The sequence below is a fragment of the Salvelinus sp. IW2-2015 genome, linkage group LG32, assembly GCF_002910315.2.
Source record: "Salvelinus sp. IW2-2015 linkage group LG32, ASM291031v2, whole genome shotgun sequence".
Lineage (NCBI taxonomy): Eukaryota > Metazoa > Chordata > Actinopteri > Salmoniformes > Salmonidae > Salvelinus > Salvelinus sp. IW2-2015.
In genome coordinates this window covers 35,548,153-35,560,574 of record NC_036871.1, presented here as the reverse complement: position 1 = coordinate 35,560,574, position 12,422 = coordinate 35,548,153, and the positions used below count along the sequence as shown (strand labels likewise).

Here is a 12,422-nt window from a genome sequence, read left to right as displayed (position 1 = left end):
CTCTGTGCTTGGCTGGAAAGAAAATGTGTGTAGCTACAAAGACAATATATGCGTGGAATAATACAATARTTATTTGTTTCTCAAAGATTACACAGGGAAAGCTTTATTGATGTGTCCAATGCTTTGTGATGGAGTTAGGGTAGCAGAAATGAAATGTTACATYAYWGTATATATATWTTTTTKAAGTACAGTATTTACAGTGTTATCAAAACAATTGCATAAGTTGCCTAGGCAGTCTGAAACATCCAGCATTCCTATAAAGAGGCCCCAGTTGAGCAGTTATTTTACAATYGCACCCTTACAATTAATCATAAGTCTCATCTTTACAATACAAACCACAAATCATTCAATATTCTAAGCAAGAAGTACATGGCAGACTAAGAACTGGTTTGCTCTTCTGACTGGCACTTGTAATGGCTGCCAATGAGCCAACAGCATGTATTAGTTGTAAGTGTTMTGGCCTCATTTTACAATTACAAATGGAGAACTAGATCTATCGTTGTACTCCTTTACTAAATGTTTCATCAGACAGCGTGGTGTTTGCCTTAAGATTGGCTGGCTTTTGACTTCATAACCTTTTGTAGCTTCTTGGGTTTTACCTCGTCTTCCTCTTCATTGATTTCCTCATCCATTTTTRCCACATCAATCAGCTTGGCCTGTTTTCCCTTTTTCTTTCCCTTGGTTCCTTCATCCCTCTCTCGCTTGGCCCTCTTATCTTTTGTCTTCCCCACTCTGCCTTTGACAAGTCTTGTCTCTGGTGTTCCACTGCTTCTCAGGCCCTTCAGCGACCTCTCTCGAACCCTTTTCTTCACTCGACCTTGTTTGGTTTCCCCTTCATCAGCTTCTTCTTCATTATCGTCATCAAAGTCAGGTAACCACCAGAAGAGCACCTCATACAGAGACGTCTCAGGCTACAGAAACAGGAAATGGTCATAAGCAAACACAGAGGTGCAGAACATCTTTGGAAAAAGGTACTGCATGCTAACTTTAACACTGCATGAGTATGTACTTTATACTCATAAAACAACGTACTATTTGAAAATGATGTGGTGATTGTGTTAATATCTCGCTCGTTATCAAACTTAAGAATCCGATTTGGGAAAGTTGTCCAGGTAAAGCGGTCAATCAAATCAGAGACATGCGTAGAGCACTATCTATCTGGTGTACCTTTCCGCCAGCTATGCATTCTGGGGTATAAATGGATGGAATTGTATAAATAGGTGGAATTGTTGTGGTCCCATACACGTTTTCAGTGAATGTTGTATGACATTCATATTTCATATATTTCATATATTTCATATTTCACATATTTCAAGCACGATTCAACCATACTAATTAAGCCTGCTGTATGGAAGTGTGAGATTCCATACACACACATGCAGCTAAAATCTATATACTTATCCATATTTTAATGGATTGTCCAGCTAACCGTCAGTGACGGTAGTAGCTGATCTGCAAAGTGCAGATGAAAACCAGCACCCACTGCAGGCTTTTATGAGCGCTGCTTGGCATCAAATCTCCTGTAATCCATACCATGTCGGGAATGAGGTTTCTGAGCCCAGAGAGACGGGAGAGTATTTTGTATGTCTGTACCACTACCTCCTGTGGTTTGGCTTTGTGTCTCAGCGCGGAGCGCCTCACAGTCAGTGCAATGTCATACTCCTCTTCCTCCACACCCCGTCCAKCTTTTATGGTTTCTATAGGATGACAGGACAATCACATCCGTCATGGAAATCACTTTAATCATTAATGACAAAGTACTTTTTTTATTCCCAGCACCTCAGAGGTGTGCCAGTTCTCCTATGGAAAAGAGATGATTTACTGTATACAGTATACTGTATGTAGTGGGGTGTGGGTTACACTTGTCTACTTGCCATGTAGTTTCTGAAAGCCAGTGCTGAACAGCAGGATGGTGATGGCTATGAACAGACAGCGGTTGAGGGTGACCCCTTCCCAGGGTGTCTCTATCTGGCTCAAGTTCTGGAGAGACATAGCTTTACGCAGAGACACTGAGATACACAGAGAAGAAGAGGAACAAAGACAGGGGTTATAATAGCATAAATCAGGTGTCTTTGACATGTTTTTGAGAGATAAAGAGAGAGAGTTTGGAGAGCGAGAAAGAGAGGTGGGCTCACTGCTTCTGGCAGGGAGACTGGGTTCTCTGGACATCATCTTGGGGACTTGCTGCATGACTGGAGGTTCCTGTTGAGAAGGCATGGTCCTCTCCTGGAGGGTCCTCCTTCTCTCCTGAGCGTACATTTCTGCAGAGAAACAGATCAGAGTTAGCCAGGGGGATACTCACTAGGTTGACCACCACCATAACATAGTACATCCATTGGGAGCAGGCAAGGACATGGTGTTGGTGGTGTATACTCTAACGGCTAGTGGTGCAGAACGGGTGAGTAGAGTGTGAGAGAAATGAGATGAGGGAGAGTGAAAATATATACTTGGTTGTAACTAGAGGATAGGAGCTTTGCTAGTTAAAGCTCCCCAGTAAGGCTGTGTGAGGTGAATTCACGCTGTGGCGCTCATAGGACCAGAGATCATATTTCAATGACGTGGTAACTATGTAGAGGAATGCTGCTACCACCAGCCTGCAACACTCACATGTTATTAGACCGCAGTGTTCTGAAATAGGGACCCTAACGGTTTTAGTATACTTGGTGTAAAGACTTCTTGACCCCAAGGATAACTTTACAAGATAAGATAATGGTATATAGACTCAGTTTATTAGATACACCCATCTAGAACCAGGTCGGATCCCCCCCCCATTCCCTACACCATTACACCACCGCCACCAGCCTGTACTGTTGACACCAGGCAGGATGGGGCCATGGACTCATGCTGCTTACTCCAAATCCTGACTCTGCCATCAGCATGATGCAACAGGAACTGGGAATCMTCGGACCAGACAATGTTTTTCCACTTCTCAATTGTCCAGTGTTGGTGATGGCGTTTCCACTGGGGCCGCTTCTGCTTGTTTTTAGCTGATAGGAGTGGAACTTGGTGTGGTCGTCTGCCGCAATAGCCCMTCCGTGACAAGGACCGAGGAGTTGTGCATTCCCAGATACCTGAACCGGCACGCCTGGCACTGACGATCATACCCTGCTCAAAGTCGCTTAGGTCACTCGTTTTGCATATTCTAACGTTCAATAGAACAGTACCTGAATGCCTTGATGCCCGTCTGCCTGCTTAATATAGCAAGCCACGTGACTCACTGTCTGTAGCACCGAACCATTTACGTGAACGGGGGGGGGGGGGGTACCTAATAACTGAGTTTAGGTCACACAGCTGGTAAAGGAGACAAGGCTTGGTTGTGTTCCTGGTCCAGTGGTATTGGAATATGGTCTATATTTACTTCAGTCTGTGATTGATTGTCTGCCACAGAGACTGAAAAAGTGTCTGACTCACACTCTTTGTTGTGGTCAGTGAGCTTTAGTTGAGTCAGTGGTCCTGTGTGTGTGTTGTGTGTGTGTGTGTGTGTGTGTGTGTGTGTGTGTGTGTGTGTGTGTGTGTGTGTGTGTGGTGTGTGTGTGTGTGTGTGTGTGTGTGTGTGTGTGTGTGTGTGTGTGTGTGTGTGTAGTGTGTGTTGTGTTGTGTTCCTTACCTGGACCTGGTCTGCGGACAGGCTTCTGTGGTGGAGGTTCTGGTCTGGCTAACTCTTCTCCATCCCTGCCCTGAGAGGAAAGAGAGGGGGAGAAAGGAGGGAGAGGGTAAGAGGCGAGAAAGAGATTTATAGGATTGTCACAGTTAATTATGTTACAATTATTTTTCCTGAGACACCTACAGTATTTAGGGGGTAGAAACAAGACACAGACTTCATATTGTCAATGCATTTGGTCAGAGCATACCTATGGATTAGTTGCTATTTTTAGATGGGAGTTTTTTGCTTGCTGTCGATATAGACGTGTAAATGAAATGAATGATGACTGGATAATTATACACTGAGTATACCAAACATTAAGAACACCTTCCTAATATTGAGTTGCAAACTCCCACCACCCCCCCCTTTTTTGCCTCAGAACAGCTTAAATTTGTCAGGGCATGGACTCTACAAGGTGTCGAAAGCGTTCCACAGGGATGCTGGCCCATGTTGATTCCAATGCTTCCCACAGTTGTGTCAAGTTAGCTCGATTTCCTTTGGGTGGTGGACCGTTCTTGATACACACAGGAAACTGTTGAGTGAGGAAAAACCCAGCAGCGTTGCAGTTCTTGACACAAATCGGTGGACCTGGCATCTACTAGCATACCCTGTTCAAAGGCACTTAAATATTTTGTCTTGTCCATTCACCCTTTGAATCCCACACATACACAATCCATGTCTCAATTGTTTCAAGGCTGAAAAATCCTTCTTTAACCTGTCTCCTCCCTTTCATCTWCACTGATTGAAGTGGATTTAACAAGTGACATCAGTAAGGTATCATAGCTTTCACCTGGATTCACCTGGTCAGTCTATGTCATGGAACTAACAGGTCTTCTTAATGTTTTTTATAAACTGGGTGGTTCGAGCCCTGAATGCTGATTGGCTGACAGCCARGTATGACAAAATATATATTTTTACTGCCCTAATTACATTGATAACCAGTTTATAATAGCATGTATATGGCCAATATACCACGGCTAAGGGCTGTGTCCAGACACTGCGATGCGTCGTGCCTAAGAACAGCCCTCAGCCGTGGTATGTTGGCCATATACCACACAATTATTGCTTAAGTATACTCAGTGTATAATCAGTCATTACAATAAAATATAATTATAACCAACACATATGTAACAGACCTTAGTAAAGCAACAACAACAAACAACAAAGGCGTTAGGCGTCAAGGCAACCTCTCCAGCACTTGAGTAACTTCAGGCCCAGTCTACTAACCTAAATGATGACATTCTAATCCACTGAAGCCATAGTTGAGGACATTACATTTCTGATTGAACCTTGACCTGATCTTATAACAGTCCTGAAAATAGTGATGAGTCGACACTATAGAGAAACAGACACACAAACAGGCATGGATAGTTGCAGAGGCTGCTATGATGTTCCAGCTGGGGTAGCAGCTTGTCTCTCCAACCATATTGCCTGACCCCTAACCCTTGACCTCAGACGGAGTGCGTCTTACCTGGTTCGACATGAGGGGTGCCTCAGAAAACATCAAGGACCTTTGTCAATGAGCAGTTGTCCTGGAGCGGGGCCGGGGTGGTGGCAGAGACACCCTCTGTGTGGAGGGTGACAGCCAAGAACAGCTGCAGCATGGAGAATGAAAAAACAAAAAGCATTGAGTGTCAGCCAGAGGGGTTGAACGATGCTGGGTGGACTACATGCCAGCTGCCAGATCCAGAGATAGAGGTATGGGGGAGGGAGAACGAGGGATGGGGGGAGAGCAAGGGTTATGCTAAATCAGGAATGGCCACTCCTGATGCTGTAGGGCTGCTTTGTATACAGGCTTGTTCAAGACCAGCATGAACCCATGTTCAATTATTGTCAATTATTCAATTATTTGTCAATGAAATGACCCATGGCTGTTTAGAATTTGACTGATATTTTGGGTCAATATGAAACAGCGACATGTACTGTTTTTTCCATTATGCTTTATGGGCGACAACTGTACTGTTCATTGTTTCAGTACCACATGAGGATGTACTTTACAGAATTGACCACCAGGGTGCGGTACAAGGCAAGAGGTAGAGGACAAACCAGGTCATGGCTGGGGCTGGAACATGTGGTTGAAGTACTCTGTGCYTTTCATTCATCGGTGTTACCTAAGAGAGAGAATACGGTCCTTTCAACAGACATTTCAATATGATTAGATATACTATTGTGTGTCCTTTTGTGATAGCAGATAGTGTGCCAACTCAAGAGAAATGGGAAAATGCAGAATAATGAGGAAGAATGGGTTAGGCTTGGAAACAGAGTGTTGGARGCCTGGGTGTGCAGGGAGCAAATAGCTGGGAAGCAGGATTAGCTAGTGGGGAGGAAAGATGAGTCATCATGTCATTGTTAGTGCCAGGGTTAGCCTTCCTGGTACTGCACGCGATCCGGACGGTGCCCGTCAGTGGTCACCCGTTATCGACCTCGCCCATGGGTACAGGATCTGTGGCACAAATGACACCATATTCCCCAGAAAGGGTACTACTTTAACATCGACCATTAACATCCTATTCCTCATACAGTGCACTACTACTGTTCACTATTGATCASAGTCTGCATAGTAGTGCCGTGTAATGGGAGTCACTGTCAGAGCTGGCTATTTGACCCCCTGGGAAGGACATTTTACAGTAAGACTGGTTAAATGACCCTGCGATTCTACACCAGGCGCTATCCGTATATGGATAGCATACATTACCTACCATATATGTATACTATACATTATCTACCACATACAGTWGAAGTCGGAAGTTCACATACACCTTAGCCAAATACATTTCAACTCAGTTTTTCACAATTCCTGACATTTAATCCAAGTAAAAATTCCCTGTCTTAGGTCAGTTAGGATCACCACATTATTTGAAGAARGTGAAATGTCAGAATAATAGTAGAGACTGATTTATTTCAGTTTTAATTTATTTCATCACATTCCCAGTGGGTCTGTCACGCCCTGAACGCAGTAAGCTGTTTATTCTCTGTGTTGGTTGGGGCGTGATAGTGACTTGGGTGGGTCATCTAGGTGAATTTGTATGTCTATGGTGGCCTGATATGGTTCCCAATCAGAGGCAGCTGTTTATCGTTGTCTACATTTAGGGATCTTGTCTACATTTAGTTGCCTGAGTGCACAACAGTAGCGTCACGTTTCGTTTTTTTGTGCTTGTTTGTTTTGCTTTGCTGAGTTTCGGTTTATTTAAAATATGTGGAACTCTACTCACGCTGTGCCTTGGTCTATTCATAACGACGATCGTGACAGTGTCAGAAGTTTACATACACCAATTAGTACTTGGTAGCATTGCCTTTAAATTATTTAACTTGGGTCAAAGTTTCGGGTAGCCTTCCACAAGCTTCCCACAATAAGTTGGGTGCATTTTGGCCCATTCCTCCTGACAGAGCTGGTGTAACTGAGTCAGGTTTGTAGGCCTCCTTGCTCGCACACGCTTTTTCAGTTCTGCCCACAAATTCTCTACGGGATTGAGGTCAGGGCTTTGTGATGGCTTTGTTGTCCTTAAGCTATTTTGCCACAACTTTGGAAGTATGCTTGGGGTCATTGTCCATTTGGAAGACCCATTTGCGACCAAGCTTTAACTTCCTGACTGATGTCTTGAGATGTTGCTTCAATATATCCACATCATTTTCCCTCCTCATGATCCCATCTAATTGTGAAGTGCACCAGTCCCTCCTGCAGCAAAGCACCCCCACAACATGATGCTGCCACCTCCGTYATTCATGGTTGGGATGATGTTCTTCGGCTTGTAAGCCTCCCACCTTTCCCTCCAAACATAAGGATGGTCATTATGGCCAAACAGTTATATTTTTGTTTCATCAGACCAGAGGATATTTCTCCAAAAAGTACTATATTTGTCCCCATGTGCAGTTGCAAACCTTAGTCTGGCTTTTTCATTGCGGTTTTGGAGCAGTGGCTTCTTCCTTGCTGAGCGGCCTTTCAGGTTGTGTCGATACAGGTCTCGTTTTACTGTGGATATAAATACTTTTGCACCTGTTTCCTCCAGCATCTTCACAAGGTCCTTTGCTGTTGTTCTGGGATTTGCACCTTTCGCACCAAAGTACGTTCATCTCTAGGAGACAGAACGCGTCTCCTTCCTGAGCGGTATGACGYCTGCGTGGTCCCATGGTGTTTATACTCGCATACTTTTGTTTGTACAGATGAACGTGGTACCTTCAGGCGTTTGGAAATTGCTCACAATGACGAACCAGACTTGTGGAGGTCTACAATTTATTTTCTGACGTCTTGGCTGATTTCTTTTGATTTCCCCATGATGTCAAGCAAAGAGGAACTGAGTTTGGCCTTGAAAATACAGAAAAACGAAATAGAGAAAAGAGCTTTCAGAATACAGAAAAACAAGTTTTAACCACTCCAACCTAAGTGTATGTCATCTTCCGACTTCAACTGTACATACAGTTGTTGGAAAAGAGTTTTAATTAATGACTCCAACCTAAGTGTATGTAAACTTCTGACTTCAACTTTACATACAGTTGAAGTCAGAAGTTTACATAGACTTAGGTTGGAGTCATTAAAACTCATTTTTCAACCACTCCACAAATTTCTTGTTAATTAACAAACTATAGTTTTGGCAAGTCGGTTAGGACATCTACTTTGTGCATGACAGAAGTAATTTTTCCAACAATTGTTTATAGATTATTTCACTTATAATTCATTGTATCACAATTCCAGTGGTTCAGAAGGTTACATACACAGGGAGGCAGGGACTGGGAGACTAGTCAGGATCAAGGGAATGATGAACAGAGAAAGTACAGCGAGATCCTTGATGAAAACCTGCTCCAGAGCACTCAGGACCTCAGACTGGGGCGAAGGTTCACCTTCCAACAGGACAATGACCCTAAGCACACAGCCAATACAACACAAGAGTGACTTCAGGACAACTCTRTGAATGTCCTTGAGTGGCCCAGCCAGAGCCCGGACTTGAACCCGATCGAACATCTCTGGAGAGACCTGAAAATAGCTGTGCAGCAACGCTCATCATCCAACCTGACAGAGTTTGATAGGATCTGCAGAAAAGAATGGGAGAAACTCCGCAAATACAGGTGTGCCGAGCTTGTAGGCTGTAATCGCTGCCAAAGGTGCTTCAAGAAAGTACTGAGTACAGGGTCTGAATACTTATGTAAATGTGATATTTCAGTTTTGTATTTTTTATAAATTTGCACAAAATTTTGAAAACCTGTTTTTGCTTTGTCATTATGGGGTATTTTGTGTAGATTGATGAGGAATTATGATTGTTTTATTCGTTTTTGAATAAGGCTGTAACGTAACAAAATGTGGAAAAAGTCAAGGGGTCTGAATACTTTCCGAATGCACTGTATGTATAGTATACATTATCTACTGTATATGCTGCAGGATATGTCAGTCACATTTCTGGGCATGTTTGCATTGGAAGTTATTGTTGCTCATAAATGGGAAGTCTTAAGTCTTAACTGACTTAATTAACCAAGTGAATTTCTTTCACTTTTGTCATCGTTGTCATCGTTGATTAGTGATCAGGACATGACCTCGTAAGAATTGGCGAGTGGAAGGCGTTATCTGTTTGATCGTCAAGACTGTGCCTTTTCCGCCCCATTTCCAAACAAAATGGGGCGTGATCTCACGCCTCATCTGATTAAAATAACCAGAGGAATCAGAGTGACTTTCTCTCGTCCTCTTGTCATTGCTGTTGGTACAATAGGGAGAAGTCAAACTCGGTCAAGTTTGTCCCAAAGTTTTGGGGACTGTTTCAAGGTCTACGGAAGCCCCACATACAGTGTGGGGTAAAGTGGGCTAACAAAGCCTCCGGACTCCCTATGCCCCACATTATCTCACAAGGGAGGCCTATGGCTGGCTGTGGCGCTTTTGAATCTGCCCCTTTTGTCCTTATGTAATGAGGAAATAATTCAGGGCAGAGAGGATGTGTGTCTGTCCACCACCGTGTGGGACACTCTCTATGCCCTGCCTCACAACGGGACATTATGAAGCGTAAAATCATATTAGCTCTTATTTCCTGGCTGCCAGTTAGAGGGTATGATGACCTCACAGAGTAAGTAAGCGTGACTGTTAACTCTATTGTTGAATAGTCAGCGACAGTCTGCCGGTGATGAAAGTGGACCCAGATTGTAATGATTATGGCTGCTACAACAATTTGCAGTGCGGCAGTGCATTAACCACAGGGCCAGATGTGCACCTTTTACAATTTTTACCAGTGCTGTATAAACTTTGTACCTGTGATTTTCAAGAGGGAATAAAATAGAAAAGAGCGAGAAAAATGAAGCCTTCTCCCAAAAAAGAAGCATGAATAAATTGTTTATTTTGGTATTTTATTCTCATGCAGTCTCAGTTTCAGTAACAGGCAAGGATTTCAGACCCGAGGAGGACTTACAGTTGAAGTCGGGAAGTTTACATACACTTAAGTTGGAGTCATTAAAACTCGTTTTTCAACCACTCCACAAATGTCTTGTTAACAAACTATAGTTTTGGCAAGTCGGTTAGGACATCTACTTTGTGCATGACACAAGTCATTTTTCCAACAATTGTTTACAGACAGATTATTTCACTTATAATTCACTGTATCACAATTCCAGTGGGTCAGAAGTTTACATACACTAAGTTGACTGTGCATTTAAACAGCTTAGAAAATTCCAGAAAATGATGTCATGGCTTTAGAAGCTTCTGATAGGCTAATTGACATAATTTGAGTCAATTGGAGGTGTACCTGTGGATGTATTTCAAGGCCTACCTTCAAACTCAGTGCCTATTTGCTTGACATCATGGGAAAATCAAATTAAATCAGCCAAGACCTCAGGAAAAAATTGTAGACCTCCACAAGTCTGGTTCATCCTTGGGAGCAATTTCCAAACGCCTGAAAGCACCACTCTCATCTGTACAAACAACAGTACGCAAGTATAAACACCATGGGACCACACAGCCGTCATACCACCGTTCTGTCTCCTAGAGATTAACGTATTTTAGTGCGAAAAGTGTAAATCAATCCCAGAACAACAGCAAAGGACCTTGTGAAGATCCTGGAGGAAACAGGTACAAAAGTATCTATATCCACAGTAAAACGAGTCCTATATCAACATAACCTGAAAGGCGGCTCAGCAAGGAAGAAGCAGCTCCTCCAAAACCTCCATATAAAAGCCAAACTACGGTTTGCAACTGCACATGGGGACACAGATCGTACATTTTGGAGAAATCTCCTCTGGTGTGATGAAACAAAAATAGAACAGTTTGTCCATAATGACCATCGTTATGTTTGGAGGAAAAAGAGGGAGGCTTGCAAGCTGATGTACACCATCCCAACTGTGAAGCACGGGGTGGCAGCATCGTGTTGTGGGGGTGCTTTGCTGCAGGAGGGACTGGTGCACTTCACAAAATAGATGGCATCATGAGGCAGGAAAATTATGTGGATATATTGAAGCAACATCTCAAGACATCTGTTAGGAAGTTAAAGCTTGGTCGCAAATGGGTCTTCCAAATGGACAATGATCCCAAGCATACTTCCAAAGTTGTGTCAAAATGGCTTAAGGACAACAAGTTAAGGTATTGGAGTGGCCATCACAAAGCCGTGACCTCAATCCTATAGAAAATGTGTGGGCAAAACTGAAAAAGTCTGTGCGAGCAAGGAGGCCTACAAACCTGACTCCGTTACACCAGCTCTGTCAGGAGGAATGGACCAAAATTCACCCAACTTATTGTGGGAAGCTTGTGGAAGGCTACCCGAAACGTTTGACCCAAGTTAAACAATTTAATGGCAATGCTACCAAATACTAATTGAGTGTATGTAAACTCCTGACCCACTGAGAATGTGATGAAAAAAGAAAAGCTGAAATAAATCAGTCTCTACTATTATTCTGACATTTCACATTCTTAAAATAATGTGGTGATCCTAACTGACCTAAGTCAGGGAATTTTTACGAGGATTAAATGTCAGGAACTGTGAAAAACTGAGTATAAATATATTTGGCTAAGGTGTATGTAAACTTCTGACTTCAACTGTACATACTTCTAAAACMTTTTAGGAAAAGGAGGAAGTCGGAAGCAGCATTAACTGGAACCACGTTATCGGCAGATGAAGGGACGATGATGATGAAGGGAGGAAAAAACAGAGGAGAGGTACATTCGTCATGAAACCTGACGAGTAGGCAGGCAAATCCATTAACAAAAGATGAGAATGAATCATTGCTTCCGGTTACTGGATTTGCCCAGCACCACTGTCAGAGTGTATTTATGGGAGTGAGAGTGAGGGTAAAGCAATTCCATGCAAATCTCTTTAGAATGCTGTGTGTTTCAGTGGTGAAAAATCAGGAATCTGCCTCCAGCAGAGTGGGATAAACTGTTTTAATGTAGAACAGGCGGGCGTTGAGGATTCCATATACGGAGTAACAGAACACTCAGAGTGGGGTAGTGTTCCGGAATTAGAACGTTCAAATGTTAGAATATTGAGGAGAATGTGACTAGAATTTTCAGACCTAGGGGAGAGGAGTGAAAGGAAGTTCAGTAGTTTTTGTGGGAGTTCGTCAGAATTGGTTGATCGAACAAAATTAAAGTGAAGAAGTAATGTGTATACAAACAACTTACCACCTTGGCTCTGAAATGAAACTACGACAGACCTGTAAGGATGGTTATAGATAAGCATTATCCTGAATAATACATCTTGAGACTTGACTATCATCTGATTGATAGTATTCAGCAGTAGTGTCCAGCTAGGGCCACAACAGTGTGCTCCTTATCCCAGTAGTAGTGGCACTGGTCCATTTGATAACAGCGACTTTG

At 43.0% G+C, this 12,422-nt stretch overlaps 1 protein-coding gene across 2 annotated transcripts; it reads right to left on the bottom strand.

Moving 5' to 3' along the window:
• Nucleotides 1–87: 87 nt before the first annotated feature.
• Nucleotides 88–5,239, bottom strand: LOC111956335 (uncharacterized). Of its 2 annotated transcripts, none has more exons than XM_023976789.2 (6): nucleotides 5,115–5,239; nucleotides 3,608–3,677; nucleotides 2,136–2,261; nucleotides 1,875–2,009; nucleotides 1,534–1,697; nucleotides 88–911 (listed from the first exon to the last, which is right to left on the bottom strand). In XM_023976789.2, exons 1-6 carry the CDS (start codon nucleotides 5,145–5,147, stop codon nucleotides 546–548), a joined length of 894 nt encoding a protein of 297 aa, XP_023832557.1. In that variant the 5' UTR covers nucleotides 5,148–5,239; the 3' UTR covers nucleotides 88–545. The 2 variants fall into 2 exon arrangements, with proteins under 2 accessions (XP_023832557.1, XP_023832558.1); XM_023976790.2 differs by having other exon boundaries at nucleotides 1,600–1,697.
• Nucleotides 5,240–12,422: the final 7,183 nt, after the last annotated feature.